Source organism: Simochromis diagramma, unplaced genomic scaffold (assembly GCF_900408965.1).
Source record: "Simochromis diagramma unplaced genomic scaffold, fSimDia1.1 OVJJ01000585.1, whole genome shotgun sequence".
NCBI classification, from domain to species: domain Eukaryota; kingdom Metazoa; phylum Chordata; class Actinopteri; order Cichliformes; family Cichlidae; genus Simochromis; species Simochromis diagramma.
The window spans coordinates 4,495,744-4,522,955 of record NW_024387398.1 but is presented as its reverse complement, the minus strand read 5'-3'; the positions used below and the strand labels follow the sequence as shown (position 1 = coordinate 4,522,955).

At 36.9% G+C, this 27,212-nt stretch overlaps 1 protein-coding gene and 1 long non-coding RNA gene across 2 annotated transcripts; one reads left to right on the top strand and one right to left on the bottom strand.

Moving 5' to 3' along the window:
• Positions 1 to 1,475: 1,475 nt before the first annotated feature.
• egf (epidermal growth factor) lies at positions 1,476 to 21,943 on the top strand. Its single transcript, XM_040010325.1, has 23 exons — positions 1,476 to 2,032; positions 4,375 to 4,574; positions 5,379 to 5,560; positions 6,088 to 6,315; positions 6,440 to 6,642; positions 6,739 to 6,852; positions 7,634 to 7,756; positions 9,537 to 9,659; positions 10,353 to 10,478; positions 10,647 to 10,783; positions 11,048 to 11,196; positions 11,426 to 11,530; positions 13,276 to 13,499; positions 13,865 to 14,032; positions 14,197 to 14,346; positions 14,427 to 14,552; positions 14,640 to 14,756; positions 15,314 to 15,436; positions 15,620 to 15,782; positions 17,432 to 17,596; positions 18,963 to 19,065; positions 20,258 to 20,355; positions 20,480 to 21,943. The coding sequence occupies exons 1-23, from the start codon at positions 1,906 to 1,908 to the stop codon at positions 20,490 to 20,492; spliced, it is 3,267 nt and encodes a 1,088-aa protein (XP_039866259.1). The 5' UTR covers positions 1,476 to 1,905; the 3' UTR covers positions 20,493 to 21,943.
• Positions 11,524 to 13,927, bottom strand: LOC120720597. The gene is made up of 3 exons (XR_005692992.1): positions 13,810 to 13,927; positions 13,367 to 13,480; positions 11,524 to 12,319 (listed from the first exon to the last, which is right to left on the bottom strand). It is a non-coding gene; the product is annotated as an uncharacterized LOC120720597 (long non-coding RNA).
• Positions 21,944 to 27,212: the final 5,269 nt, after the last annotated feature.

The window sequence follows — 27,212 nt, the reverse complement described above, 5'->3', positions numbered from 1 at the left end:
ATGTGACATGCACAAAAATACTGAAAATTGTTGACAAGGTTTCCTGATGGCTCAGGTGAACAGGAATAAATCAGACCGTGGAAACAAATAAGCCAATAATAAGGGTGCCAAAAAGGGCCGTGTTATGGTGAAGGAATATTTATAAGATCCAGGACATCTGCTACTCCCCTTTCCATCAGGAGGAAAATGCTAAATATGGTGCAGGAGTACAAATAGGAAAGGACTAGGCCAAACTACCTGCAGCCCTCTTCAGGAGGCAACTGTATTTCCTGTGGAAGCACCACTCCTTTAAAGTATGTGACAGTAATAAACTTATTCAGGGCAGCTCACTGAGGGTGGTGTTAGGCCATCTACATGCTGTGACTCAGAAGAGGCTGTTGCAAATCTTCTTTCCATCACAAACAATATCTCCCAACATCTACGCAGTGTTCTGGCCACCCGATTAGCCATAGACTAAGAATGAATAAATCTTTTATTGAATGTCACAAGAGATGCTTCCTCACTGTGTCCATGCAGTTACTTAATCACACTTAATCAATTCTTTTTTCATTGCATTATGACTGAAACTAAAATGGTATGTTTTTTAATGTTTTTAGTTTTACAATTTACAAAAGAATCTCCCTGTGGGAATAAAAAAATCAGTTTATTCTCGTCTTCAGAACTGGCAACATTTATCTTACAGAAGCAGGAGTTAGTTTTTAATACAGCTATAATAGCCACACTCTCACCGTGTCCCAGATACTGTTTCTACTTGATGATTCATAGCTATGTGTCACTGTCATCCAACACACTGTCACCTGAAGAGTAATTATGAACATTAGACTTTTATTCTTACCTCCCAGGGTGAAATTGTGGGAAAAGGTCAGTGCCCTTCAGTGTGTTTGTCTGGGGACAAGGCAACTTTCTCAGCATTATAAATCATACTGCTGCTCTTTAGTGAGGACGTTGTTCCTGACAATGTCCTAGTCATGCTGGGTATGAATAGAGGTTGTAGTTCCTGGCCTCTGTTAATTGTCATGCTGGGCAAGAGGAGGACAAACAATTTAAGGATAATCTGCTCTCTTCCACCGTTCTCTATAAATTACTCATTCTGCTCATTCCTTCTGGGAGCCAGAAGAACTTCGAGAGATGACAGTATAACACACTGACTCTTCATTCACACACACAGGACACAAAACAGAGGACCTACTGTGTATGCGGCATGTGTAAATTACACTCGTACTGTATGTATGCCATTTAAGAATGACTCAAAAATACCCAAGGTTCATTTAGTTCCTTAATAAATGACAAATTCAGTATTGTAAGATTCTGTCTGACAACTTTCCATGCAACATCTGTCTCCTTGTCTCTGCCTACCTCCATCTTAAACAGATATCTATCTACATTCACAAAGCACACATGTAAAGGGGTGGGGAGAAGGCTAATAAGTTGTTATCATGTGGGACCTTTTTTCGTCCCTGCCTCATTTCTTGAATATCCCACATTCTGTTGGAGCACTGAACTGCAACTTCTAGAAGATCTTGCACCATTGCTGGACTTGCATGTGCAAAATTTACCATGGGGGTGTCAGGAATTTCAATCTTTGCTTCCAAAACAGACTGGCAGCCCAGGGGCCCAAAGTAGGGACTGAGCAGGATCCAAACATTTTTTTTTCTGGGTTCAACACTGCACTGACAGCATTACCCCCTTATTCTCTATCTCAGTAGGGTTTTGCATTCCCTTTAGTGTGACATCCACGGGTATGTAAAGCTCCAGTCTCTTACTAGCTTTAAAGCATTAGACAAAGGATGCCAAGAGTCCACAAACCTACAGTACGTAATCCTGGAGAATTCTTGTGGGCCAGTGCTGATAGTGGGAATGCTTGAGAAAGAGTGAAGAAGACCAGCAGGGACAAAGTGCAGGATTATGCCCGAGGCAATGATAACAGTAATATTGATCTATTTTATGATGCAAACCGCTGGAGCCTTGCTGCTCGGTACGACATGTTGGGATGAGCACCTATTGCAAGCAGGGAGCAACAGCAGCTGTACGGGTGAGTATGAAACCTCTCCTAACCAACAGTCCCAACTGACCGTACTGGAAGAAGTAATGTTGAAGTGTACTGCTGTCTGTGTGGTCTTTTCACTTCAAAACAAAGATTTCTAAAATACATATCATGATAGAAAATGAACTAGCTTAGATTTAAAGACAGATATTACAAATACATATTTATTTAATATTAAAAAGTGTGATTGTTCACTGTATAACACTTTGTGTCCTAAAAATTAGTGAAATTAGTGTCTTGGGTTGTAATTTCAGTTACACAAGTTCTTCTGTACTCCACATGGATATAAAGCATTCATGCAACAGCTGCTATTCAGTACTGGAATGATGCTTAGTTTAAAAAAAATGTAATCAAGTAGAACCAAACATGTTGCTTGCATTAAACATGCTACAGTAGGCGGTACAGCAAAGTGAACTTGGCAGACAACACAATGCACTGTACTAAGCCAGACTGTGTTTGTGTGGGTGTATCTCAGGTTGAGCCCAAGTTTTTGTGGAGTACCACAGAGACGTTACTTCAAAAATACAAATGGTGATGACCAAAAAACCACATCTCAGCAGGACATAAAATATTAAGCGCAGTACCGTGATTTTCATCCAAAAAATCTCATCACTATCCTGTCTACCAAACAGAAGTCAGCTACAGAACATCATGCGCTGATCCGGCAGCACAGATTTTTAGGAATACAGGTGCAAAGCAGAGTCATAACAGGACCTTTTCACCTGAGCTACATAAATCTGTTGCCCAAACACTGTGCATGAAACTAGAAACTATGTTCTACTACACTACATATTCCTTAAATATCATCACTGTTTTCAGCGTGTATTTGGGGATGCTAATAGAGGTATGTGATATGGCTGCAATCGTTTAAATGGTAACTTTAATTTATTTTGTGTGGTAAAACAAAATGTATGGCATGACCTTCAAGCAATAATATAATAGTATTTTTATTATAACATTTTTTTAGTTAATATAATTAATTAATTAATAATTAAATAACTAGTCATCATTGATTCAACAGGACTGCAAATCCAGTGCTACCATATAATACTAGCACCTCAGCTAAAATCAAATATGTGACAAGATCTTTCAACAATTTCATGTTATAGTGTATATTGTTATTTAGCCCAATCATTTTAGTTACTGTATAGTGATGTTTATTGCAGAGTTAACAATTCTTTTTTTCATATTCTTGCATTTCTTTGTTTTTATAGGTAACTAGTCTGTAACTACGTGTACTGAATTATCATCTGAAATGCCATTAAATACATGTTACATCAATGCAAAATAGTAAATCAATGAAGAATTGATGAATTGTAGTATATTTTGTGTTAGAGTTCACAAATAAGTCCAAGTGACAAAGCTGAGTCAAGAATCATACTGACCTTCCAGTGAACTTGTCAATCAGTGATTCAGCAGGATGCATCCTAGCAACTCATTAGCAATGGCAGACATTTCATTATGTTGTTTGTCTGGTTTTGCTCATTGTTTTCTTCATTCCACAGAGTTAAGAGCGGCGTCTATGGTTGCATATGACAGTGTCATTACCTTGCCAATGTCATTGCTCACTCCAAGAGTAAAAAAAGAAAGTTTAGTTCTAGAACAACTACATTTATCTGACAACAAATGCACAGCAATCATCCAATATACAAAATCAGAATATGTAGAAATATCATTGTTGATCATAACTTCCCAGCAGAATCCCAGAGTGATGTTGTGACCTGAATCAAAAACCTTTTAGAGGACACTAACTGCCTTCCCCTTCATTCATTGCAGAGTATTGTCAGAGTCAAAGGAAAAAGCAAAAGCTATTTGTTGCTAAGGGATGAGGTTTTACACAGAGGCAGCTGTGGTTGCCTTGAACTTCCCATTACAGGGATGAATAGGTTTTTTAAATCAAATAATGTGCCAAATTGAACGACAACAGCAGCGACACAAAGAGGGGGGCAGGAGCTATTGAAACGTCAAATGCTGCCATAGTTACCTATATATACTGTGGATTTATTTGGTTAAGATAAGAAAGTAAATATGCTCATTCACTGTGAAAATTATAAAAAATTTAAAATGTGGCGTGATTTGTGACTTTTTTGTGAATTTCCTATTAATTAAAAATGCTAAATGTTTGCAATTATATAATTTTTATATTTCATATAATGGCATTTTAGTCTGTTATTGTAAACCTCACAGAATCATTAGTCACTAAATCTAAATATTGTTGAGTCATTATACAACTGTGTTTACTTAAGATATTATTTTTACAGAAGTAAGGCGTTCAAATGATCTTCACTGTAAATTTTAAACTTTAATAACGTGTGTAATGATTTGCTAAGCTTCACAGCCTTTCCTGATATTTGGCCATGGTAAAGCTATTCATCGGATGGGCCTTAATGGCAAGAATCACAGAAGGCTTGTGCCTGGCGTCGGAAGCTCTATCCTGCTTGACTTTCATTTCAAAGAACAGAGAGTTTACTGGGTTGACAGGCACACTGGGGTCATCTACAAAGCATCTGTGAAAGGAGCACACAAACAGGTGATTATGTAACTGCGCCCCAGTGTAAGTGGACTTTTTCTCTGTTTGATTGTTTTCCTGTGTGTGTAACTTATTAGTGAAAGCCTTTTTATTTCCATGCTAGACTAAAAGGGTGTGCACCATTTTATTACAAATTGCTGAATTATAAAATGACAGGTTATTTTGCAAGTGTTAAAACATTTTACGTACTACTACTTAATATATCCTTTGGATCACAACACAAGAAAATTTGATATTTAAATTATTTTTGTGTTTTGTCTTAATTTACAAGTAGATTCCATAACAATGTTAAGATACAAAACTACCAAATATTTGCATAAAACTACTTATAATGTGCTCACAGTCTGACCAACGTTTCACACACTTTAGAAAAGTCACTCTAAAAATCCCAACAAACACATTCTTTAAACCAGTAAAATAAACAACAGCAGACCTATTTTCCTTAATTTTTCTAAGTATAATGGAAGTAACTTGATCTGCTTTATATGTGCTTTTCTGAATCATTTTTTATCTTCTAACAAAGAAACTTCCAAGGTCCCCAATAGTGTGAAATGTCAAAGTATGGAATACAGCGCTAATAAGACTTAATACCCCCAAAGCTAACCAGCAGCTTAGGATCCTAATGATTTAGGAATTTTTAATAACCTAATTAGTACAGCAGTTAATTTGCAGGCTTTTAAAAGATCTTTCAAAAACTGTAATTATCATAATTAAATTGTGTAATGTTAATGTTATCCTGCATTGTTCTGGAAACTTTCAGAGCCGCAGATTTAAAATGATTAATTATGAATGCTTCTTTTGCAGAAACTGTATTCATATGACAAACACATCTCTGGCCTCGCAGTGGACTGGATTTGGAACAGCGTATACTGGACAAGTAGAGAAAAGGGGGAAGTAAAGAGAATCGATATAAATGGGAAGAAACAGAGGACTCTTTTAAGACACTTGACCCAGCCCAATTCTATAAGCGTTGACCCCTCTAATAGGTAATCTATGCAGATGTCATAATGACAGCAGTTTTTTGTTTTGTTTGCTGTTTTTCATTTGATCCTTCCGATACTATATGGAAGGATCAAATGATATAAAAATTGACTGACTGACTCTCATATACCTCTGATCAAGGACAGCAGTAGGAATTTACTTCCCTTCAGTTTGGCCTGATGGATAAGCAACACTGAATAATTTCATTTAAAAACATTTTTCATGATTAAAAAGTGCCAAGAGCATATTTAAATTGCTTTTTACATAACTTATTATCGTACACTTCTCTCAGGCTTTAATTCAATTGGGCTACAGTTTATTAAGCATTACCAAAAATGAGTTTGAGGCAAAAGAATTATGAGTCTCCTGATTTGGCAGGCTTAACATATGAGGAAATGTCTAAGCAGTGCCCTTACTGGAAGCAACTAAGTTTCCATATTTCATAACAGATGCAAAGCTAACTTCAGAAAAAAATATTTTGGAAAGGCTCATTGCAAAACCTTTTTTTTCCCCCAAAACATGCATATTGCAGGTTTCTGTTTTGGTTATCTGGGGGGATGTCTCCAAGTATCCAAAGGTCTGATGTCACAGGACAGATGAAAATTACACTAATTAAGATAACTGAACAACTGAGAGCACTGTCGATTGACCGAGTAGACAAAAGACTGTTCTGGGTTCAGTTTGGGCCACAAGGAGAAAGTGCCATTGCCTCTTGTGATTACAATGGGAACGCCCTACACACCATGAATCTTCCACTTCAGTGAGTATTTAGTAAAAATACAATTTGTTAACTTTGTTAATAAAGAAAATGTAGATCAGAGTGTTGATGTAAATGATCAAATAAGCCAATCGAAAGCCACTCATTATATCTTCTTTTTTATCAGGTCTCATTCAGTTGGAATATCTGTTTTTCTGGAGCACATATACTACACCAATTCTGAGTCTCGGGTTATAAAACAAGTAAACAAGTACACTGGTGGAGAGCCACGTGTTGTTAACATAAAACAAATGGGTAAACCTCCAGTTGATATCAAGATCGTGCATCCACTTAATCAGCCAACAGCAGACCCGCTATCACCATTTCCAGGTTACAGCTCAACATTATCATACATTTAAAGTTCTTCTTAGTTAAATGAATTGTGTTTATATTCTAGATAATGTATCAAGCAATCACTTCCAACAGGTTGTGATGACCAAGGTGGCAACTGTGTTAACGTCTGTTCCAGTTTGGCAGACCAAGGCGTTTGTCAGTGCAGTGAAGGTTTTGTTCTCAGTATGGAAGGCACTTACTGTAAAGGTTGGTATTAAAATAAGAAGGCAGTTACAAAACACATTTTTACTTCAGTCAGAATAACACTGGAAGCTACTTTAATCAGCTAAGAATAGGAAAAGAAGGATACTAGACACTGAACAGTAGAAGACTTCCTGATCTGATGACATTAGTAGGGTCAGAATTTGGGGTAAATAACATGAAAGCCAACATAGAGTCATCCTGTCTTCTATCAGTGTTCAAGGCTGTGGATGGTGTAACAGCATTGGGGATATTTTCTTGGTGTTCTTTGGTCCTTAGTACCAACTTCATTGTTCAAACACCATTGACCATCTCTATTCCTGTATGACCACAATGTACCCAACTTCTGATGGCTGCTTCTAGCAAGATAATGTAACATGTCACAAAGCTCAAATCATCTCAAATCAGTTTCATAAACATTACCATTCAGTTCAGCTGAAAGCCCACTACAGTAACCAGTCTCAATTTAGAAGAGCACCTTTAGGATGTGGTGGATTGGGAGACTGGCATCGTGGATGTGCAGCCAACAGATCTGCAACAACTGAATGATGGTATCATGATAGCATGGCCCAAATTCTCTGAGAAATGTTTTAAGCATGTTGTTGAATCTGTGCCACGAATACTTAAGGCACGTCTGAAGCCCAAAGGGGTCAAACCTAGTACTAGCAGGGATCACTGTTACAGGGGACAGCCACAATTAAAAGGACTTATATATAAAGCACAGAAAACATAAATATTAGCATCTACTTGCAAAAAATATTACCATCTTTGTCTGTGTGTACCATAGATGTAAATGAATGTGCCCACTGGAATCATGGCTGCTCGCTTGGTTGTGAGAACATTCCTGGATCTTATTTCTGTACCTGTCCTAAAGGATATGCCCTCTTACCAGACAGGAAAACATGCCAAGGTAAAGTATAACTATGTTTATAATATCAATATAGCTTTGTCATGTGTTTTACAGTGAAAATAGAAAAAAAAACAAGTAAAATGTATATTCAAGATCTGAACATGACTAAAGCTTGGGTTGCAGATCTTCTTTGTGCTGCTGTCAAAGGTGGCATTTATCTACCAGATACTACTTTGACCCTAGAAGGCTTGAGGGTCGCAGGCCTCAAGACAGACTAGATATATGTGAAACTGACAATTGTGTGTTAGGTCACTTGGGTCAAAACAAAACACTGAAACTTTGTCCAACTTCTAAACATTTAAGAGTACTGAGACGATCAGGTAGAACAAAGGATATCACGATAACGCGATTATTTTTGGCTTTCAGCTAAAAGTTCATTTGTCAAGGTCATGTATAAGAAATAATTATTTAGTTAAATAAACTTGGATTTTATTTTATTACATTTTATTTTTACTTGTATGTAATTTTGACTTAAATTTGATGATTTTTGACATTTTTTCAAACATTTATAGTTTCTGTTTTTTTAATTTCAAGATATAGTAAAACTTTTTAAAAAAAGTATATTTTTATAGTCAGATCATAATCTCTTTTCTACTCTCACAGCAATATGCTCAAGACAACAGGAAAAGTTCACAGACAATGAGATTAGATGATGAGGTGACATTTGCAGTAGGGAACATATCTGGTCAGCAGCTTTGTCTTTCTAAGCTACTTAGCTGACAACCTTTGCCAAGGTCCAGTATGAAACAAACATAGAGCCAAGCAGCAGGTTAGACAATGGAGATTACAACAGAGTTTACTTGGTTGCACAGACGACAGAAGAACTGTAGTTATTTACCTACTTGAAGTGCCATTTTTAATTGTTTTATACAAAAAAATGAAAAAGCAGTAGTTTTACCACATGCACTGTTGACATGGAGCGTTTCTGGCCTAACTGAAAGGTTTAATGGAAGACTATAAAAAGATCTGAAATAAATTTAGCCATGATAAGAAGAATAAACTATCCTATTGTTTACTGTACAAAACCTATATATGAAATAAATGCAGAAAAAACAGCAATAAAATATCACATTATACAGTAAATGATAATGTTCTCAGTAAGATAAAACTTAAATGACTTGTGTTATGATTCACTTATGATGATGGCCACTTGTGTCCTCTCATACATCTTTACACGATTCATACTTTATTCTTATAATTCTGCAGCATAAATAAAACGATAGACACTTGAGTAAATGAGTAAATCATGAGTCTTATAATATAATACATAGAAAACTTAAACGTCACATTTATCTACTGCTTTTTAGTACTGGTACATACTCACCTCAGGATCTCTGGTACAGGAGACCCCATGTGCCTTTTAACTAGCATTACATCACCCTCAGTGTTTGGGTTTGACTTTCTTATCACACTTTCCACTATTTTGATAGGATTAGAGCTGACTTCATCAAAGGATTTTACCAGAACAGGGGCTAAGAAGCTTGCTGTCCATCTGGCTGATCCACAGTCTGCTGGCCCAAAAATAGACTCAAGTCTATTTTATTTACATGGAGCATCACGTTGCCTTTATTGGCACTATGAATGGCTGTAAAAAATTTAATTAACTCACATCAGTTTGGGTTGAAGTTCATGTAATCTTTAATGCTTTCTAAATATGTTAATCTACATGAATCAAATCCATATGATTTTTTTTCTTTTATTTTTTAATTGTTATTTTATTGTTAAAAATCAAAGATTTTTTGGTTTTATTTTTGATAGAACTGTCTTTTTTCTATTACAGAAATCATACCATGTGAAAGGAATATGACAAAGTGCGGCAATGGGTGCCTGTCAACAGGAAATGGTGCTGTCTGTGTTTGCCCTGAGGGATCTATACTACAGGAGGATGGACAAACATGTACTGGTATGGCCAGTATTACACCGCTTTGCCCCATGTGCCAATACTAAAATCTACCTTTTATTAAAAAATTATATAAATACACTTAGTTAAAAAAATGTAGCGTTCATATTATTCTCATTTACAACACTAACCTTATAGTATATGGCTAACATATAGAGTATACACATACTGGATTCAGTTTCCCATTACGTTTACATTTTAACTATAGCATCGTAGTAAAAGAAAAGGAACAATAGCATGAATCTATCAACTGACTGAATGACAGTTTAATGGAACATATTGGTTGCTCATTTCCAAAAAACTAAGCAGCAGATACAGTGCCTACTTTGTGATTTGGAGCCAAGGCTGTATAAATATTTCATGAATAAGAGTTGAGTTGATGTGGTCAAACTGAGGATAGATGGATCAAAGAGATGAATGTGCAACAGTGTAGTAACTGTTGTAATACTTTCAGTTTATTGTGGGCAGTTTATCTTGCATCAGTTTAGAATATAATAATTAAAATGATTAACTTTTTTATGCATACGATTTATTTTGCAATTGATAAACTGGATTACAGTGAAATCTGATGCCAGAACCAGTGTTGACACAACATAATTTTGTGTTAAGAGTAAATACTGCAACTAAGCAAAGGTCCGTTGAATTTTAACAAATTCATAAGCTTAGCTGTGCCCACATTGTTTTTCATGGTTCCAGGCTGTTCATCTGCAGATAGAGGAGGATGCAGTCAGCTCTGCAACCCTGTCGCCCCTGTAAGCTGGGAGTGTGGCTGTCTGCCTGGCTACCAGCTCCACCAAGATGGCAAGCACTGCATTGCAACTGGTGAGTCAAACAATGGCATAGCAGATAGCTGAGCTACATGTGCCCACAAAGACACACACACCGTCTACCTTTTTGCATCTGTTTCCAATGCAAAAGTCAAAAAACACAAGGTGAAAGCTGCAGTGCATCTGACCACGAAACACTGTATTTTCTTATATTTTTCTTCAGGACCTCCATCTTATCTACTAGTTGCTAATCTAGTAGATGTCCGGAGAATTAACCCTGATGGCACTGTGGATCAAATCTTGGCAGAGGAGCCCAGAGGAATAATCGTAGCTTTAGACTATGACCCTGTCCAGAACAATGTAAGATGGAAAGCGTTCCAAGAGTATGAGTATAAGGTCGAATGACTCATTGTAATAGAATTGAGTTAAATCAGGAAATGATTTTGCTATGGATCTGCAGTGTCACCCAGTGGACAAGCACTGTAATGCATGCCCCTTACTATTACCTCATTATGCTTGTTTGGACAATGATCCACATGTTTTCCTTCCAGTTTATATTATATAATTATTCATATTTATATTATAAATGCAAGTATTCATAAATGATATATTTTGCATTTAAAGGTGTACTTTGCAAGTACAAGCCAGAAAACAATTGAGCGAGTTGACATAAAAGGTGGCCCAAGAAACATTCTCATCTCTGATGGTTTGGATTCACCAGAGGGGCTTGCAGTTGACTGGGTTCATCGCAAGATGTACTGGACGGATAAAAGGTGTGCAGTGTGTGTAAGAATTACACAATGAAAACAGTTTCTTCATAAAGTGCTGGTCATTTGCTGTTAGTAGATGTTTGCTTTCTAGTTCTATTCAATTGTCTATCTAAAGTTAATCGTTTAGGTCACACCCAGCTTTCTTAATCTCTTTTAATTTGAATGAACTTCATCAGGAAATAACTGACACTGGGGAAATTAAACTTCTACATGCACATATTTTGCCCCTCAGTCAGTCAACTGTTGATTGCAGTACCTTGGATGGACTTCACAGGGAAACTATTGTGAGAAAAGGTCTGGAAAAGCCAAGAGGAATCGCAGTTCATCCTCTTGCAAAGTGAGTATAGCCATATGCATCACTCTTTCACCAATACAATTGACTAAAGACTAATCAATAAACAACAAATACCACATTAATAATTACCAAGCAGTTTGATTAACTTTGACTAACACTCACCAGAGTCAGTTCATTAGGTACACTTTGCTATTGCCAGTTTGAACCCGATTTTTTACCCCCATTTGTCTTTAGAACTGCCTTGACTCCTCATGGCACAGTTTTACCATGCTGGAAGCACTAACCACAGATTTTGGTTCATATTGTTATGTTAGCATCATACACTTGCTACAGATTTGAATCTCCAATTTCACCACATCCCTAAGATGCTGTACTGGATGGACCATAGAAGTCATTGAGTACAATGAACTCATTGTGTCAGGGTTCCTGGGTCGTTGACCCAGTGTTTTCAGTTTAGTCATATTCTCTGTTTAGTTTCCATATGTACACGTTTTATTATGTCAGCCCTTTGTCAGTCTCTGCGCATTATGTTCTAGTTCCGCTTCCTGTGTCATTAGTCGGATTATGTTCAGCTGTGTACTCACCGGTCTCCAATCGTCATCATCATCAGTCAGAGTATTTAAGTCCTCAGTTTCCTTCTGTTCACCGTCTTGTCATCGATGTTGTCTACTTCGCACATGTGTCCAGTCCAGCCAGCCAGTTCAGTCATTTCAGTCTGCCAGTCATCTTATGCTCTGCTCATCCGTTCGTTATAATAAACTCCATCAACCCTCACCGTGAGTCCTGCGTTTGGTTCCCTTCCTCTCTTCCTCCCATCCACACACGAAGCCCCTGACACATGAAAACTAGCATTAGAAGATGAGTATGCTGTGGTCATATAAGGAGCCACCTGGCTAACAGCTAAAAGATGTTGAAAACAATGCTGAGTTGGTTCTAAGGGTCCCAAAGTGCACCAAGAAAATACTACCCCACACCATTACACGACAAGCAGCTTGAATTGTTGCTACAAGGCAGGATGGATTCATGCTTTCATGCTGCTTACACTAAATTCTGACCATTCATCTGGCTGTAGCTGCATAAACCAAGACACCAGGTAATGTTTTCCAGTCTTCAGTTGCCCATTTTGTGGAGTAAATTGCATCTTTAATTTCATGTTTCACCCCTAGAGATGTTTGTGTGGGGAAATCCCAGAAAATGAAGAGTTTCTGAAACAATAAATATTAAATATTTACATTAAAAATTGGTTAAAGAGATATACCTAACAAAATGGATAGTGAGTTTATAATCTCACAGTGATCTGGCCAATAAAGGTCATGTTTTAATGACATTTTAAACAAAATATTTTGTAACAATGAATATCACAAAAAGATATAGATGATTTGTATATACAGTGCTTAACAAATTTATTAGACCACCACCAAACTAAAATTATTAAATTATATCTTCAAATTTACTGTTTTACAAAAAAAGCATACAATGCAGTAAAGCACATCATTATTTTTTGAATAAGATGCCAAATTACAGTTATTTATTTGCATGCCTGAAAATTAGTTTTAGAGGTTGACTGTTATGCTTGAACAACTGAAGACTTCTCAGAGTAGTCCAGTTTGGGTTTAAAGACATGAATTCGGTTCAGTTTTTTTAGATTTCTAAAATATTTGTATTTTTGTTTTGTTTTCTTTTTATCACAGATGGTCTAATAGAATTTGTTTAGCACTGTAAACAGGTGGTTTAATAACTTTGTGTACCACTCGCTCTTTCTTTTAACTTTCTTTTAACTTTTTGAGGAAGTTATTCTGGACTGACATAGGGACCCATCCTGTGGTGGAATGTTCCTCCCTGGAAGGGAGAGACCGTGCTGTCATTGCTAGGACCAACCTTGTGTCGCCCACTGGCCTGACAATTGACTTCACAGAGGACCGAGTATTCTGGTGTGATCAGAGGAAAGGCACAATAGAGACTGCCGCCCTGGATGGTTCAGATCGACGAGTCCTGTCAAAGAACCAAGTAGGTGAGGTTTATGTGAAATGTATATATCTAAAAAAAAGCAGATATAAATGCATGGGGAATAAGAATTTCATTGTTGTAAAATGAATATGTAAGTTAACATATGATAAGTTACTCTAGGATATATGACAGATAATTAATACTAAGTATAACTGATATAGTACAGCTGTCCTACTAATCTTGACTCAAATGCCAAAAGTATACCTCTTCTTAAGTTAACTTTCTCATTCATAGCATCATCCACAATTCAAATGTGAGAAAATCCAGTTTAACCAGTATCACTGCATTCACAGCTGAACACAAGCGCCTCTCACCTGGAATCACTGAGTCGACTCAGATTTTCTTGCCGTCTGCCCTAATTTGTTCCAGGCCAACCTTTTGATCTTGCACTATTTGAAGACAGGCTCTGGATCTCTGATCAGGAACGCCACCAGCTGACCAGTGTGCATAAGCGGACTGGGAAAACATTGCAATGGATCCAAGGGAGCATGGTGCAACCAGCATCTATTGTTGTAGTTCATCCCCTTGCTAAGCCAGGTACAGAGGAACAACCATGATTACAATGATCTAAAAAAAACAAGTGCCATGCATATTTAGATACATGCAGATTGGACACATGTGCCAATAACAAAAACAAGTGGCACACAGCATCCATCAGTTCTAAAGAATTCCTGGGCTTATACTTCTGTCCTGTTTTTTAGGGGCAGATATGTGCCTTCACCTGAAGGGAGGTTGTTCCCAGGTGTGTGAAAGCAAGGTGGGTTTTGCCCACTGCTCTTGTTTCTCACACTATATCCTATCAGCTGATGGAAAAACTTGCTTGTCTGTTGACGCTTCAAATGGAACAGCAGGTGATGTATCCTGTGTTCTTTTCTACACAGTGTAATGTGATGATAAATTTGAATGTTTTCTTTATGTATTAATTTTATAGAATATGGAAACAGTGGATCAGTTGATTTAACACCTCTGAAAAACAAAACATTTAATACTGCGAGCTTGCCACTGACAACTGATGTAAGCAGCCAGCCAACTTTCTTCACCGACAAAATGATTTCAGGTAACAGTGCACCTTGAAAGGCGTTCTATCCACTCGATATCTTGCCCAGCCTAAATGTTACGTTTGCATATGCCCCCTCTCTGTCAGACCAGAATGAGTGCTACTCACTCCGCTGCGATGTGAATGCACAATGCCTGCTGAATTCTGGTCACCCAAACTGTTTATGTCAAGAAGGTTTCACAGGTGATGGACAGTTATGTGTGGGTGAGTATACCTTCAATTATACTGGGAATATGCATTAGAGAGATGAGGTAACAGACCCTGAAATAAGCTTACGGGATTACATTTGATACAAGTGAGCTTTTTTTTAATCTCACCTACAGTAGCAGGGATCTAGCAGAACTGAGTTTTGGATTTTGAAATAAAATTCAGAGGTAGGGTTGCCCTGAAAGTAAAGGTAATGGTATTATTCAAGATAAGCCTTAATGGAAAAAGTCAAAATGTTCAAAAAGTCCTAAAACCATCCAGTAATTCCTCCTATCGTTTCCTTGCAGACCAGTTGAAGTGTTTTGAGATTATCAGCTGAGTTTGTTTGCAAAGTAGGAAGCATCGAAAAGACATAGTGTGGCAACTTGATTAAATTAATAAAAACTTAACTTTTTTCACTGTACCAGGCCAGGTTATGGAGGATTTAAAAAAACAAACAGTAATTACATTTTATTTAGCTAGTAAATAATGTCACAACATTTTTTCGAAACTTATGATTCTTCTTATTTGGTAAAATTGTAGGTTACAACTTACTGCTCCTATTTTTGTCCTAGATATTGATGAGTGTAACCTGGGAATCTACAACTGTGACAAAAATGAAGAATGTCAAAACACTGCAGGGAAATACTACTGCAAGTGCCTGGCTGGATACTACAGCGATGGGCAGACATGTCAAGGTGATCGTTTCCTTTTGTTAACATATCCTGGGCCGTATTGGCACATTCTCATCGTCTATCATTGTCTTATCTGTGAAATCAGATAGTTAATTTAGATTGAATACAGTGTTTATATGAGCCATCTCTTTTAAGCAGTAGAAAATGAATCTAATTTAATGAACTTATAACCTCAATTCTCTCTAGAGTTGGAGTCCACATCACCATGGGTGACACCTGGTACCTCTGCTGATGTTACCACCAAACGCCACAACGGAAATGCAGAGAGTTGTCCTGCAACCTATGAGACCTACTGTCTGTACCATGGTGTTTGCTTCTACTTTCCTGAATTGGACTCTTATGCCTGCAAGTAAATAAACCCTCTTGTCCTTCTACTTGACCCATGACCCCATCCCACCCCTCATAACTGTTTGTTTTTCAAAGAAGGGCTCACGATATTCATATTAGGGCTGTGCGATACCACATCATGTACAATATTGCAATTATAAATTATTACATGATATAAGTGTCAAATCATAATACCATTGTATTGGAGCAAAACTCATTAAAATCCCCTAGTGTGCACAACAGGGAAACGAGCCATGTCTTGTTTCCCACGGAGAGCAAGACTTAAACAACATCCAACAATACCTAGCAATTTGAAAAATATGAAATAAAACTGTTACAGTTTAAGGTGAAAACCAAAAAAGGTATCTTAAAAGAGGCAAAAACATACCATCAAGTATAACCTTACTACAAAGGAGTTAATATTAGCAACCTAAATGTAAACAAATGACTCAACCAATCTTTGCTGGTGCACTAACTAAGTGCACTCCACATGACAGGAAGAGCTGATGATGGATGGAAATAATGCAGTTACATGGTGGACATGCACAGCTTTAAGCAACTGGTTAAAAAGATCGACCCAAGACACAAAATACAACAAATATTTTTTGGTTTTATGCGACATTGTGCAGGGTGCTGAATAGTTACAAGGTTAAATGACTTTAATTATTGTTAAACTAAAGTGTTAAGCAGTGATTTTATAGTTTAACTTAAAATTTCCAAGCACCTCCATACTTGGCTACTTCTGTACTGTCGCTGCTATTTTACTATTATACTGCTGTTGGTACCTTGCTTCAATAGGGTCTCTCTTTTTTTAAACAGAAATATGATTATGGCAAATTTAATTAAATATTGTAATATAAATATAATAATTATATAATCAAATATTTTCTCAAATATTTAGATATATTCATGCAGTCCCACTGTTAATTAAGACAAGAACACTTAGGTGAAAAGTATTTTATGACAGCTGACAAGCAGCAGGTGTCACTGTTGTTCCATGATTAAAGCCCACGCCTCACGAAAGTGTTTACAGCAGAGACAGTCTACCTCTGTCCATGAAGTATGGACTTCAAATCAGATCAACAAAAATGTAAATTATGAGTTCTAATGCACAGATTAAAAAATAATTCATAATTTCAGTGGAAAGCTGCAGATAATGTATACACATTCACTTGCAGTGACAACATATTTACTTGATTTTTAATACAAATTATAATGAAAACGTATATTTAGCAACAAAAAAGAACAACTGCCTATGAGTGCCCAAACAGGTCGAAGAGTTGGGGGGGGGGGGGGTGTTTTTTCCCCCTCCAGTGTTTTCCAATGATTCTCAGGATTATGAGGATCATTAGAAAAACAAAATAACTGAATTATTACTGAAGCCAGTCAATTCAATTTTTTCTACTAACCTTATGTCATATAACTCCAAAACCTGTGACTGTAATCTTGCCTGTGTATCTGTTCTATGAAATCCAATCCAGTCTTTCAAAAACTACATTTAATTTGCCAAGGGAGCCCAAACATTTAAACACAAAACTAAGCAGTTGCTTAAGCAGTAACAGTTTTTGAATTATAAAGTAACTGGATGTGTTTTAAACAAGTTTGTCTTAAAATATAAATTGTTTGCAGTTAACCAAAAATGATTCCTGGATATGATTTTTTGTCATGCAGTTGTGTATCAGGCTACATGGGGGAACGATGTCAGTTCAGTGACCTGGAATGGTTGGAGCTTCAGCGGGCTGAAAAGGAGAAGAAGAGGAACGTGGTCATTACAGCCTGCATGGTGGTCCTCGTTTCCTTGCTCTCTATCACAGCCTGTGTCACCTACTGCTATGGGTAAGAGAAAAAAGGGAAACGGGGAAAAAGGAGGCAGCAAAAAGTAAAAGGGGAGAAAAAGGAAGGAGGAAAAGAATAGACAATGGGTAAAAAAAAGAATAAGGACAATGGAAAAAAATAAAAAAGGAAGAAAGTCGGGAAATCAAAATGATCAAGATATGCTATTCGCTGTGAAAGGATCAAAAGTGACTTCCTAAAAAGAAAAAGAAAAAACATCCATGAATATTTAACTATTTCCTCACTAAACATACTAAATATACTATTCAATTTGTATGGGTTTTATTAGACTGGTAAAAATGAGAATCATGTCTTCATCTTAAGGGACTATCATGCTTTTTCTAACTGATGGTTAAAAATAAACCAGGGAGGACCTGCTGCTGTAATGAATGAGCTGACAGCATTTAGAGATGTCTATCAAACCCAAGATGCATGAGGCGTGTAATGCCGGTTTCTCAGTACGACAGCAGGGGGTCAGGGAGCACATCACACGTGGAACAAATGACAGCATGCAACAGTGGTTAGCTGAGTGAAGAGCACGCATAAACTACACACTGTGGCCCCTCCTCCTTTTTATTTCCACCTGAGATGTTTCTAAGTAGCTGATTTGTTTTATGGTTGTTTCGCTGGCTTATGGACAAGGCTGTTTGGCATTCTACACTCTTTTGACTTACAAAGCACACTACCTACTACATCCTAACGTTTACACTCTTGGTTCCCCTGTGGAAGTGGCACACTTTCAATTACATGGTTCGTTTAGCTTGTTCTACAGCAATTACACATAAAAATAGGTCATTTCTCAGCTACAAAATGGAGCCGGTGAGGTATGACCCCAGAGGAAACGCTACATGGCCGCCAATAGCTCTGCCTTAAATTGCCTTCTGCACTTGACTGCAGGTGCACTTGTGCGGTTTTTGAGTTTGGTAGTTTGGTTTCCCCTGTAATAAACACACAGAGAGTACAGAATCACACTGTACACAAAGATAGAGTCTAAAGAAAGAACTGAAACTTATGAGCACGTAGAGTAAATGCACACACGGCCTCCGGCTTGGTCTATCACAACATTCAGATGTATTATCTTTGGTCAACATTCAGGGGGTGAGATATGCAGAAAGCTAAGAAACAAACATTAAATAAATCAAATGTGGTGAAATTATTATTTTATAATGCAGTGATAAATGATGCTGTGAAGGGCAGTACACAGCACAGACACTCATTTCTCATCATGATGAATTTGAGCACACAACTTCTGTTATAACCTATATAAATCTTCTTTAGGTACCTGACCTTTTATATTTCTGTGAGATAAACTCTCCATGTGTATATTATTCTATACATAACTTGTGCAGATTTTATATTTACTTTTCAGAACGAGAAAACGCTTCCACAAACAGCCATCAGTGGATAATGTGAGTGAGACCAGCATGACGGATGAGAGCATGTCAGAGACAACCACTACCACTGTTCCTCGGGTAAGGCCATTATTACAAAGCTCGGTCATTAATACATACAGTTTTTATGTCATGCAGTAATATAATACATCAATGTAACAAAAAGGACAGTTAAAATTATGTTGTTAATTCCATTATGTGGGCTTTTCAATTATTTGCCAGATGGGGAGAAAGAAAGAAAAAACAGTCAAACATGCCTTGCATTCTCCTTGATGTTGGACTGAAAAGAAGAGCTTGCGAGTGTGTCCTCATTAGGATACATACTAGGGCTGTGTGATATGATAAAATATAGCGGATGACGAAATTAAAACATCTATCGTTTCATATTATACGCTATCATTTGTGTGGATTGGTCAAACAGAAGGACGAGTCAAAACAAATCGAGGACCTTATTCCTAAACGAGGGGCTACCTCTGCAGCATGGACATGGTTTGATTATGAAAAGTCTGACACGTACCAGAAAACTGCACTCTGCAAATTATGCCGCAAACCGGTCCCCACCACAGACTCAAGCACGACAAACCTCTTCTACCACCTATGCAAGAATCACATGAAAGAGTATGGGGAGAGTTTACAGATCAGAAGCAAGCTTATACTCAAACATTAGAACAGGCTTTTCCCAGCAGCACACCACGCAATAAATACTCACAAAGAAAATGCCGGCCGTTGCAACTTATATCTAAAAATATATAGTTTCATGCATCGGTCGAAACACTTGACTCCAGGTACATGATGCCCAGCTGAAAACACTTAACACAAGTCGAGCACTATTTTGTGATATATACTGTTATCGGGGTGAGAAATGTCCTATATCGAGATATGAGATTTTGGTCATATCACACAGCCTAATACATACTTATGTCAGCGTATGGGACTGTAGCCTAGGGTTTAATTGTAATTATTTTACAAAGCATCTCAGATCAATGTAAAAGTAATGGAATGAGTGGTGTAACAAATTACTTTTTACGCAGAGTAAATATGTAATGGCAGTTCCCAGCAGTCATAACATTTTTGTTCGCTTTGAAAGTAACATTAAAGATTGCAGTTTGAATCCCAATGTCTTATCAGAATTATATGAAATGTTTGTCTTTGCAAGAGCAATTCATGTCCATCACTCACTCTGGGAGTAGGTAGGCTGCCCCCCCCCCCAAAAAAATGCATAAAACTTTTAACATTTATAAAAACTCAAACATCTTAATGTATAAATCTGCAGTTCTACATTGTGGCAGAAAATGGTGTTGAAGGGAAGGTAATTCCTGCCATGGGCTGTCCAAGGAGAGCTGTGTGTACATCCTGCTCTTCAGAAACAGGGTACCTGAAACTTACATTATTCATATTATATGTAAACAACTCCAGTGATTTTTCTAACTATAGTCTAAATTCATTCTTATACAAGTTTTTTTTTACCAACTGCTTAATTACGCATTTTTTCCAGGTGCCAATTCTGAAAGTGATGAGTCAGGAAAACTGTCCCAGCACAACAAAGGTTACGAGTGTTCCATGGTGTCTGCTGCTGCCACTGGAACAATGCAACCCACTGTGCACCTCTCAAGTCCATCACTGTCAAGCTGTACATCTTTTAAACCAACAACGTTACCCCAGACTTCGGGCCCAGAGTCATGGCTCAATGGAAACAGCGTACAATCAGCTGTTCAGCAATGAAACATTAAAAAAATAAAAGCTTTTAGAAATGTATACGTTTGTTTGAGAAGTCAAAAAATATCAAGCGCAAAGTTTAAAAACATAAAAATATCATCATTATAGTTTATGAGAAGAGTATGCCTCCTCAGATGAGTATGGCCGAGGCAGTTTAACAATAAAAAAAATACTGACCATGTTTCTTAGCAAGGTGGTCCAGAAGCAGCTTCAGGTGTTTCGGCACTGAGCCTCTGAGACTCTGCTGGAGGGATGGCATGTTGTTCCAACTGTAATATTGTTATCAGTGACATGTCGGTCTAAATAGTCCCCTTGGCATCAAATTAGGTTAAGACCTAGTGTCTATACAGGCCAAGGCATATAATTTTTACACTTGACTGATTCATCAAGCCATTCAGTGATCTGGGCGTTATAATTCTGAAAAAAGAACAACCCATATCGATCTGTGACACTTTCCTCTAAGGGGAAGCGTGGACAACAAAACAAGAGCCACTGGATCCTCTCACTGCAAGTGTAAAGAGTTCAGGCATCATGCACGGACATAAATCTTAGATAAAGAGCTACTCTTTTGTTTTTCTTTAGATATTACACCCGTACACAAGCATAAAGGTCATCAAATCTGAACTGTGAGCCACACCCTATTTACAGATGGCTTTCCCACTGATCTAAATGCAGTAATTACTTTGGTCGGTTCACACAGTAGTAAGTTTTGGAGTCTTTATGACCCTTTGCTGCAGATACTATGATTACAGCATTTCTAAATTACCCCATATATTGTTTTGTGCATTAAGTTAAATGTTGAAACTTCAAAAAATAAATACATCTAATTGTTGTTCATCACATAGTATACAGGCTATGTGATAGGTCAGAATAAACTCATCAGTGTCAGCTAACCAAAAGATCACTCATATTCTCCTTGCACTTGCAAAACTTTTGAGACTATTTCTGTATTATCATGTTAATTTTAGTAAGTTCAGCGAGTTTTATATATTTTAGCTCTTTACATATTTTTGTGTTTGAAATGTTTAAGTCACTATAATTTGCTTTGCTCAGGCTCGCTGCTATGTAGAAAAGTTGTTTTTTCTTTTGTTCCTCGTGTATCAACTGGTGTAGATGCCTTTTTGTAGCCTTTTCATCAAATTATTAAATGTTTCATATAGGAGAGGGTTAAGGTTACTATTGCAGTTATATATGTGAACATTGTAAATTTCATTGACTTGAGGTAGTTATAGGAGAAATGAACAGTAACTGTTAGCTATTTTTTACAGTAAAAGGACAGTGCTGTTTAAAAATCATCTTCCATTTTTTCTTATAGAGTATTAGTGTATTTGAGGTTTTCCCATCAGTGTGTTGTATTTTGACATCCAGCTGTCTCAGTTTCAGTGCAGCAGGCTTCATGATCACATAATTTCAAGATTTAAGCAAAAAAACGGACATTGAGCTCCTTTTGATATAAATAACTAATGTGTCACAGTACAAAGAACTGCCATGTAACTGCCATGACACTGCATCACTAAACAACCCTTAATTGTGATCATTTTAAATATTTTATTTTGATTATTTTTACATTAAACTGTGGTTATTTTTGTCTAAATTTTATGATTCCATGATTTATATTCTAAGAAATAAGAGGGCAATAAACTCAAATGGGCTGAATGGTCAAAAAATTAAAGTTGAATGTGGTTTGGAAAGGGATGATATCTTATCTTCTTTCCAGTTAGAGGCAACTCTCTTCTTTGCAGAGTTTATAATTAAAAACAGAGAAAAACACTGCTGAACGACTGACTGATATAGACTGTGGTTTGGAAAGGGAAGGTATTTTAGGATTTATGTTCATTTTTTTAGATTCTAATTAGTATAAAAAAGAAAAAGAAAAAAATGCAGTCATTATGTTAACAGACCAACATTCAACATTTTCATTAAAACTGTACCTAACTCGGATTACATATTATTTTCAGCAGCTATGGGCTATAACTGGAATTAGAAATTTGCAAGATGAAACTTGCTTCTTTTTTTTTTATCAATAAAGGCATATTTAAATAAATGTACACTGTGTCAATAACTTCCTTTAGCACTGACATTTATTTGTATTTGTTTTTATAGCAAAACACACATGACATAATTTCCTCTCCACTGAAAGACTATTTTGGCCATTCTGTCTTTCTGTCACACCCCATCACTGTCATCATTCTTCTTTGAAGGCCTTCTGTGGTCCATTGATGGTGCTTTTCTATCCTCCACCAAATCTAATGCTCTAGTGATGTCGGCGCGAATGCCGCCGCCCTTCACCATCACTCCATCTGTCTATTTCTATTTCTACCTCTATCTCAGTCTGCAAGTCTGTCTCAAGGTTGACTGGGAATTGTTAATAGAAGGACCCACAGCCTCTTTGTTTCAAGGCAATGGCAGAAAACAAAGCACTTCAACTCAAAAACCATCAGGGGCCACATCGATATTGATTTTCGTGGCAAGACACACTTATCTATATATTGGGCTCCATTAGGGCTGACAGATAGGTTAGGCCACCACTCTAAACAGCAGCAGATCAGTGTTCAAGTAAAGATGAAATTGGGCCGAGTGTCAATTTATCTTGTATTACTTCTGAATTGGGGCAACAGGGGGCAATCGAGTCACTGACACTGTAAGTAACAAAAGATGCAAGGGACTCATTTTTGTATCGCTTTAGGAATAAACACTGCTTCACAATACATATAAATACATTTTAATGATATTTCTTCATAGATTTGTATTTTTTCCTATCCAAAATAAAATGATTGTGAATTAATTGGAGTATGTTCCACAGGTTTGTACATCAAGTTAATGCAGTGGTGTATAGCAAAGGCAACAGCAACACAGTTTAGTTTACTGTAACAGAGAAAAAGCAGGCACCAATGTGAGCATAATAAGGGAAATGCTATACCAATGCTAACTACTTGCATAGGCTCCAAGGTGTCAGGCTACACCACAGCTGATTTACACCACCTTATAAATAAAATAGCATCTTGGGACTGTCATGTCATCAACAGGGATGTTGTAGTAATGGATAATTTATTAATTCTGTGGCAAATTTGTATTTCACCTACTACATTGCCTATGCAAGTGTCCAACACTGTTGCCAGCATTTATAATCAAGCTGGCTTTATTGACACCAAGCTGTAGTTACATTTCTAGGAAGGTCACTGCAGGTTAGAACATTAATACTGGGTCACAGAGAGGTATCCACCACACAATAATAACCCTAAAAAGACAATGATGTTGGAGACACCTATGCAAAAAAGGGTCCAAGACCCAAAAATGAGCAAACAGGTGAAACTCCCCAAATTTCAAAATCAATACCTGTTCCTCGTGGAAGTAGGATTAACTCCTTAGATTGCTAAAAGTGACAAAGCCCACCAAGCTGATGCACACGCTGTAGCGGTCTTATTCAGCAGCCTAGCCTTCAAAGCTACCTGCACACTTCTAGCTTAACTCATCAATGGCAAAATTCAGAACTCAACACTCACACAACACAGAGATTTCAAACTGGAAACCTGAAGACACAATTATGTTGCTACATTTCTCAAAAGAAAGGTCTTAAAGAAGAGAAAAAGTTACACTAATTTTACTTACTTAACTATATACACTGCCCTGTGTTATTCTCAAGTCATTAGCTGTGAACACTTTTAAGTTTCAAGTTTATGTTTTGCCCACACTTGTTGAGTAATGAAATGTCATCGATTGTATCCACTGATAGCCAATGACAAGAAGCCAAAAAAAACCCCCAAAACATCTGATGTTTACTTTACTTTTTTGAATTTAAAACCTGTTATCCAAAACCCCATATCTAATTAAAACTGTACAAAGAGAACATAGCATTTGTTATCTTTGTACAGAAGAGAGTCCAGAAGCACTGTGTTACCTCATGTCTTCTTTAAGCAACTCCCTAAAAGCATTTTGTAACTCAGGAGATCAAGTTTTAAAAGCCAAAATGTTATCCTGTCCTTGCTCAATATAGGATTCCAGCTCTTTGGTTTATAGCCTCCTGGCCATATTTTTTATTTGATAAAATGTCAAATGTTTTTAACTGGCAACCGGTCAGGACTTTGGGAATGGTTACTTACATTCTCTAATACACTGCAGTGGTGCTGTGCTGCAGAGTATGCTATCTCTTTGTTTTGCTGAAAAAGATACTGTCTCAATGGCAGCATGTGTTTCTCCAAAACCTGTAACATTTAGAAAGACTTGTGCAGACGTATGAAATGTGCACATTCAAAATACAAAAAGCAAACCAAAGCATTAAAATATAAAAATGTGAAAATATTTTCTTAAATAAAATATGGGGTTTAAATGATATTATTGTATTTTTTGTCTCAGAGTTTAGGTTTTGCAGACCATCATAACTTTTTGTAACTGGGGTTATAGTTTCTGCCAGATGGGTCTAGCTTTGTCTTATCGCTCACGGTCCCATTCCTGCCCAGAGGACAGCTGATGAGGGCTAAAGCGGGAATTAGCCACCCACTCAAAGGCTTTGCCCTGATCCTTCAGGTCAGTATTTGGTCCCTTTAGCTCTTGAGCAGGATAGAGCAACACTGGTTTTCGAGGATTTGTCCAGAGTTAAAATCAGAAGGGGAGGGAAGGTCTAATGCATGTATTGGACATAGACACGTGAGCCAGAATGTATGATTGCACCATAGACAGGAGGGAAAGTCCTAAATCTGGCAAGCTGTCTTGGTAGTTTTGTCTCAGGGGAGAAATGAATAACATAACAACAATGAGCACAACTAATCACAGATACACTTTCACTTAAGTGGCACACAATCCCAACTTAATTTCAATTAGCCATTTTTCCCATTACATAAACTGAATAGGATAGTTCTTCATCACAACTATTTAACAATTAAAGAGAAATGCTCCACAGTACTATCATTAATGACCTAGAAATCAATCGTCAAGAAAAAAAAATAGCCAGGTTGGCTTTTTTTCACTAGATGGCAGCAATGTTACAAAGAAACAAAATAGCTCACCGATGAGAAACTAATAGTAACAGGGATATATAAAGATACAACTGCAACCAATACAGAATAATTGGTTATTAAGTAACTCTGTTCTTATTCATTTTTCACATGTAGCAAATGCTAAATATAAACACAAAAACAAAAAACATGCTTCAGTGACTTCTCTTTACATCAAGATCGCAATAGCAGTTCGAACCTGCACTCATTATCATAATCTGCATTCAGTTCAGATAAAGAGCATTCCTGTTTGAGAGGGGCACCTGAGATTCAAGCCTTTTGTAGCACAGAGCAAATCATTTTATGGTTATGAATAAACTGAAATTAGATACAACTTCTAGACTGTAATCAATTCTGCAATAATTCAGGAAATCATTATTTCATAATCATTATTTTCATGTAAGATAATATAAGTATAAAGTAGCCATTTTTTTTTTTAAATACCTTCAGAAAACTCAGAATATTATTACCAGTACTGTAGTACTGGTAACAATAGGGACTAAATTGGTAAGGTCTATTTGTCTCTCACTACTAGTGCATATTACTGAACATTTATACAAAGTATAGCTTCTGCTGTTAATTCAGGATATCATCAGTAGTTTTGTCACCGGTAAGTTTTGCCACTCCAATGACTTCTATAGTAACATGCTCCATCACCCGCTAAGCCTGTAGGAGACATTTAACTGGAAAAAGACCTTTGCACGTTTCCATGATGTGTGTTCTGGAAATGGTCCATTAGGCTGCTTTGACGCTTTTATAATATAAATTGTATATATAATACATAATATATAATATAATTGTGATATATTACACATTCAAAACTGAATAATTAAACCATAAAAGTATTCAAGATTTGTGCTTGTGGGAATTTGTTTTTGAGTTTGTTAACACTTACCACAGTTTCAAAGCCCTCTTCAGTTTCTTCAGCCTGAACAAAATATCAAACTTGTTGAACAAATTTTACTCCCCTCTTTTGTCTTGATAGCGTAGCATTTTATTTCGTTGGCTAACTCTTCAGTTACCAAAGATGGTAGCCGGAAGTGACAGGAACGATAGGCGGCCACATCCTGTTGTTTTGTTTAACTTATTTAAAAATTATAATATGATGGGGCAACGTGTTCTTTTCCCTATAGAACATGTATATTGCATAAATTTACCATTTGTTATTCTTTTTATGGCTTATGGAATTGTGTCTGTACAACAAGAATAAAACGCAACCATCACTTCACAGGATTTGCTTTACTAGGTCTTTCCAACTAAATGATTAAGAATCCATGTTTATTATGTGATTAACTTTTCTCAGATGAAAACATTTTGATTCATGCCATGTTTGTCTCACTCCAACCTCAACTAAATGGAGCCTCAAACAACCTGTAATGTGACCTCTAGGGGGCGGTCAGCACGCTTTTTCAATACTGAACCAACAGTAATAGTGGATTACTATCATTATTTAGATGAAAAGCTGCTTAGCTTAACTACTCGTGCCATTTATGCCCACAACTACCGAAGTGCATCCAGCAA

Excerpts from the sequence above, each read along its gene's own strand:
- egf (XM_040010325.1), top strand. The coding sequence starts at position 1,906 with ATGCCCGAGGCAATGATAACAGTAATATTGATCTATTTTATGATGCAA. Across the intron at positions 2,033-4,374 it reads GAGCAACAGCAGCTGTACGG|CTTCACAGCCTTTCCTGATA; the intron begins GTGAGTATGAAA and ends TGATTTGCTAAG. Across the intron at positions 11,197-11,425 it reads ATGTACTGGACGGATAAAAG|TCAGTCAACTGTTGATTGCA; the intron begins GTGTGCAGTGTG and ends TTTGCCCCTCAG.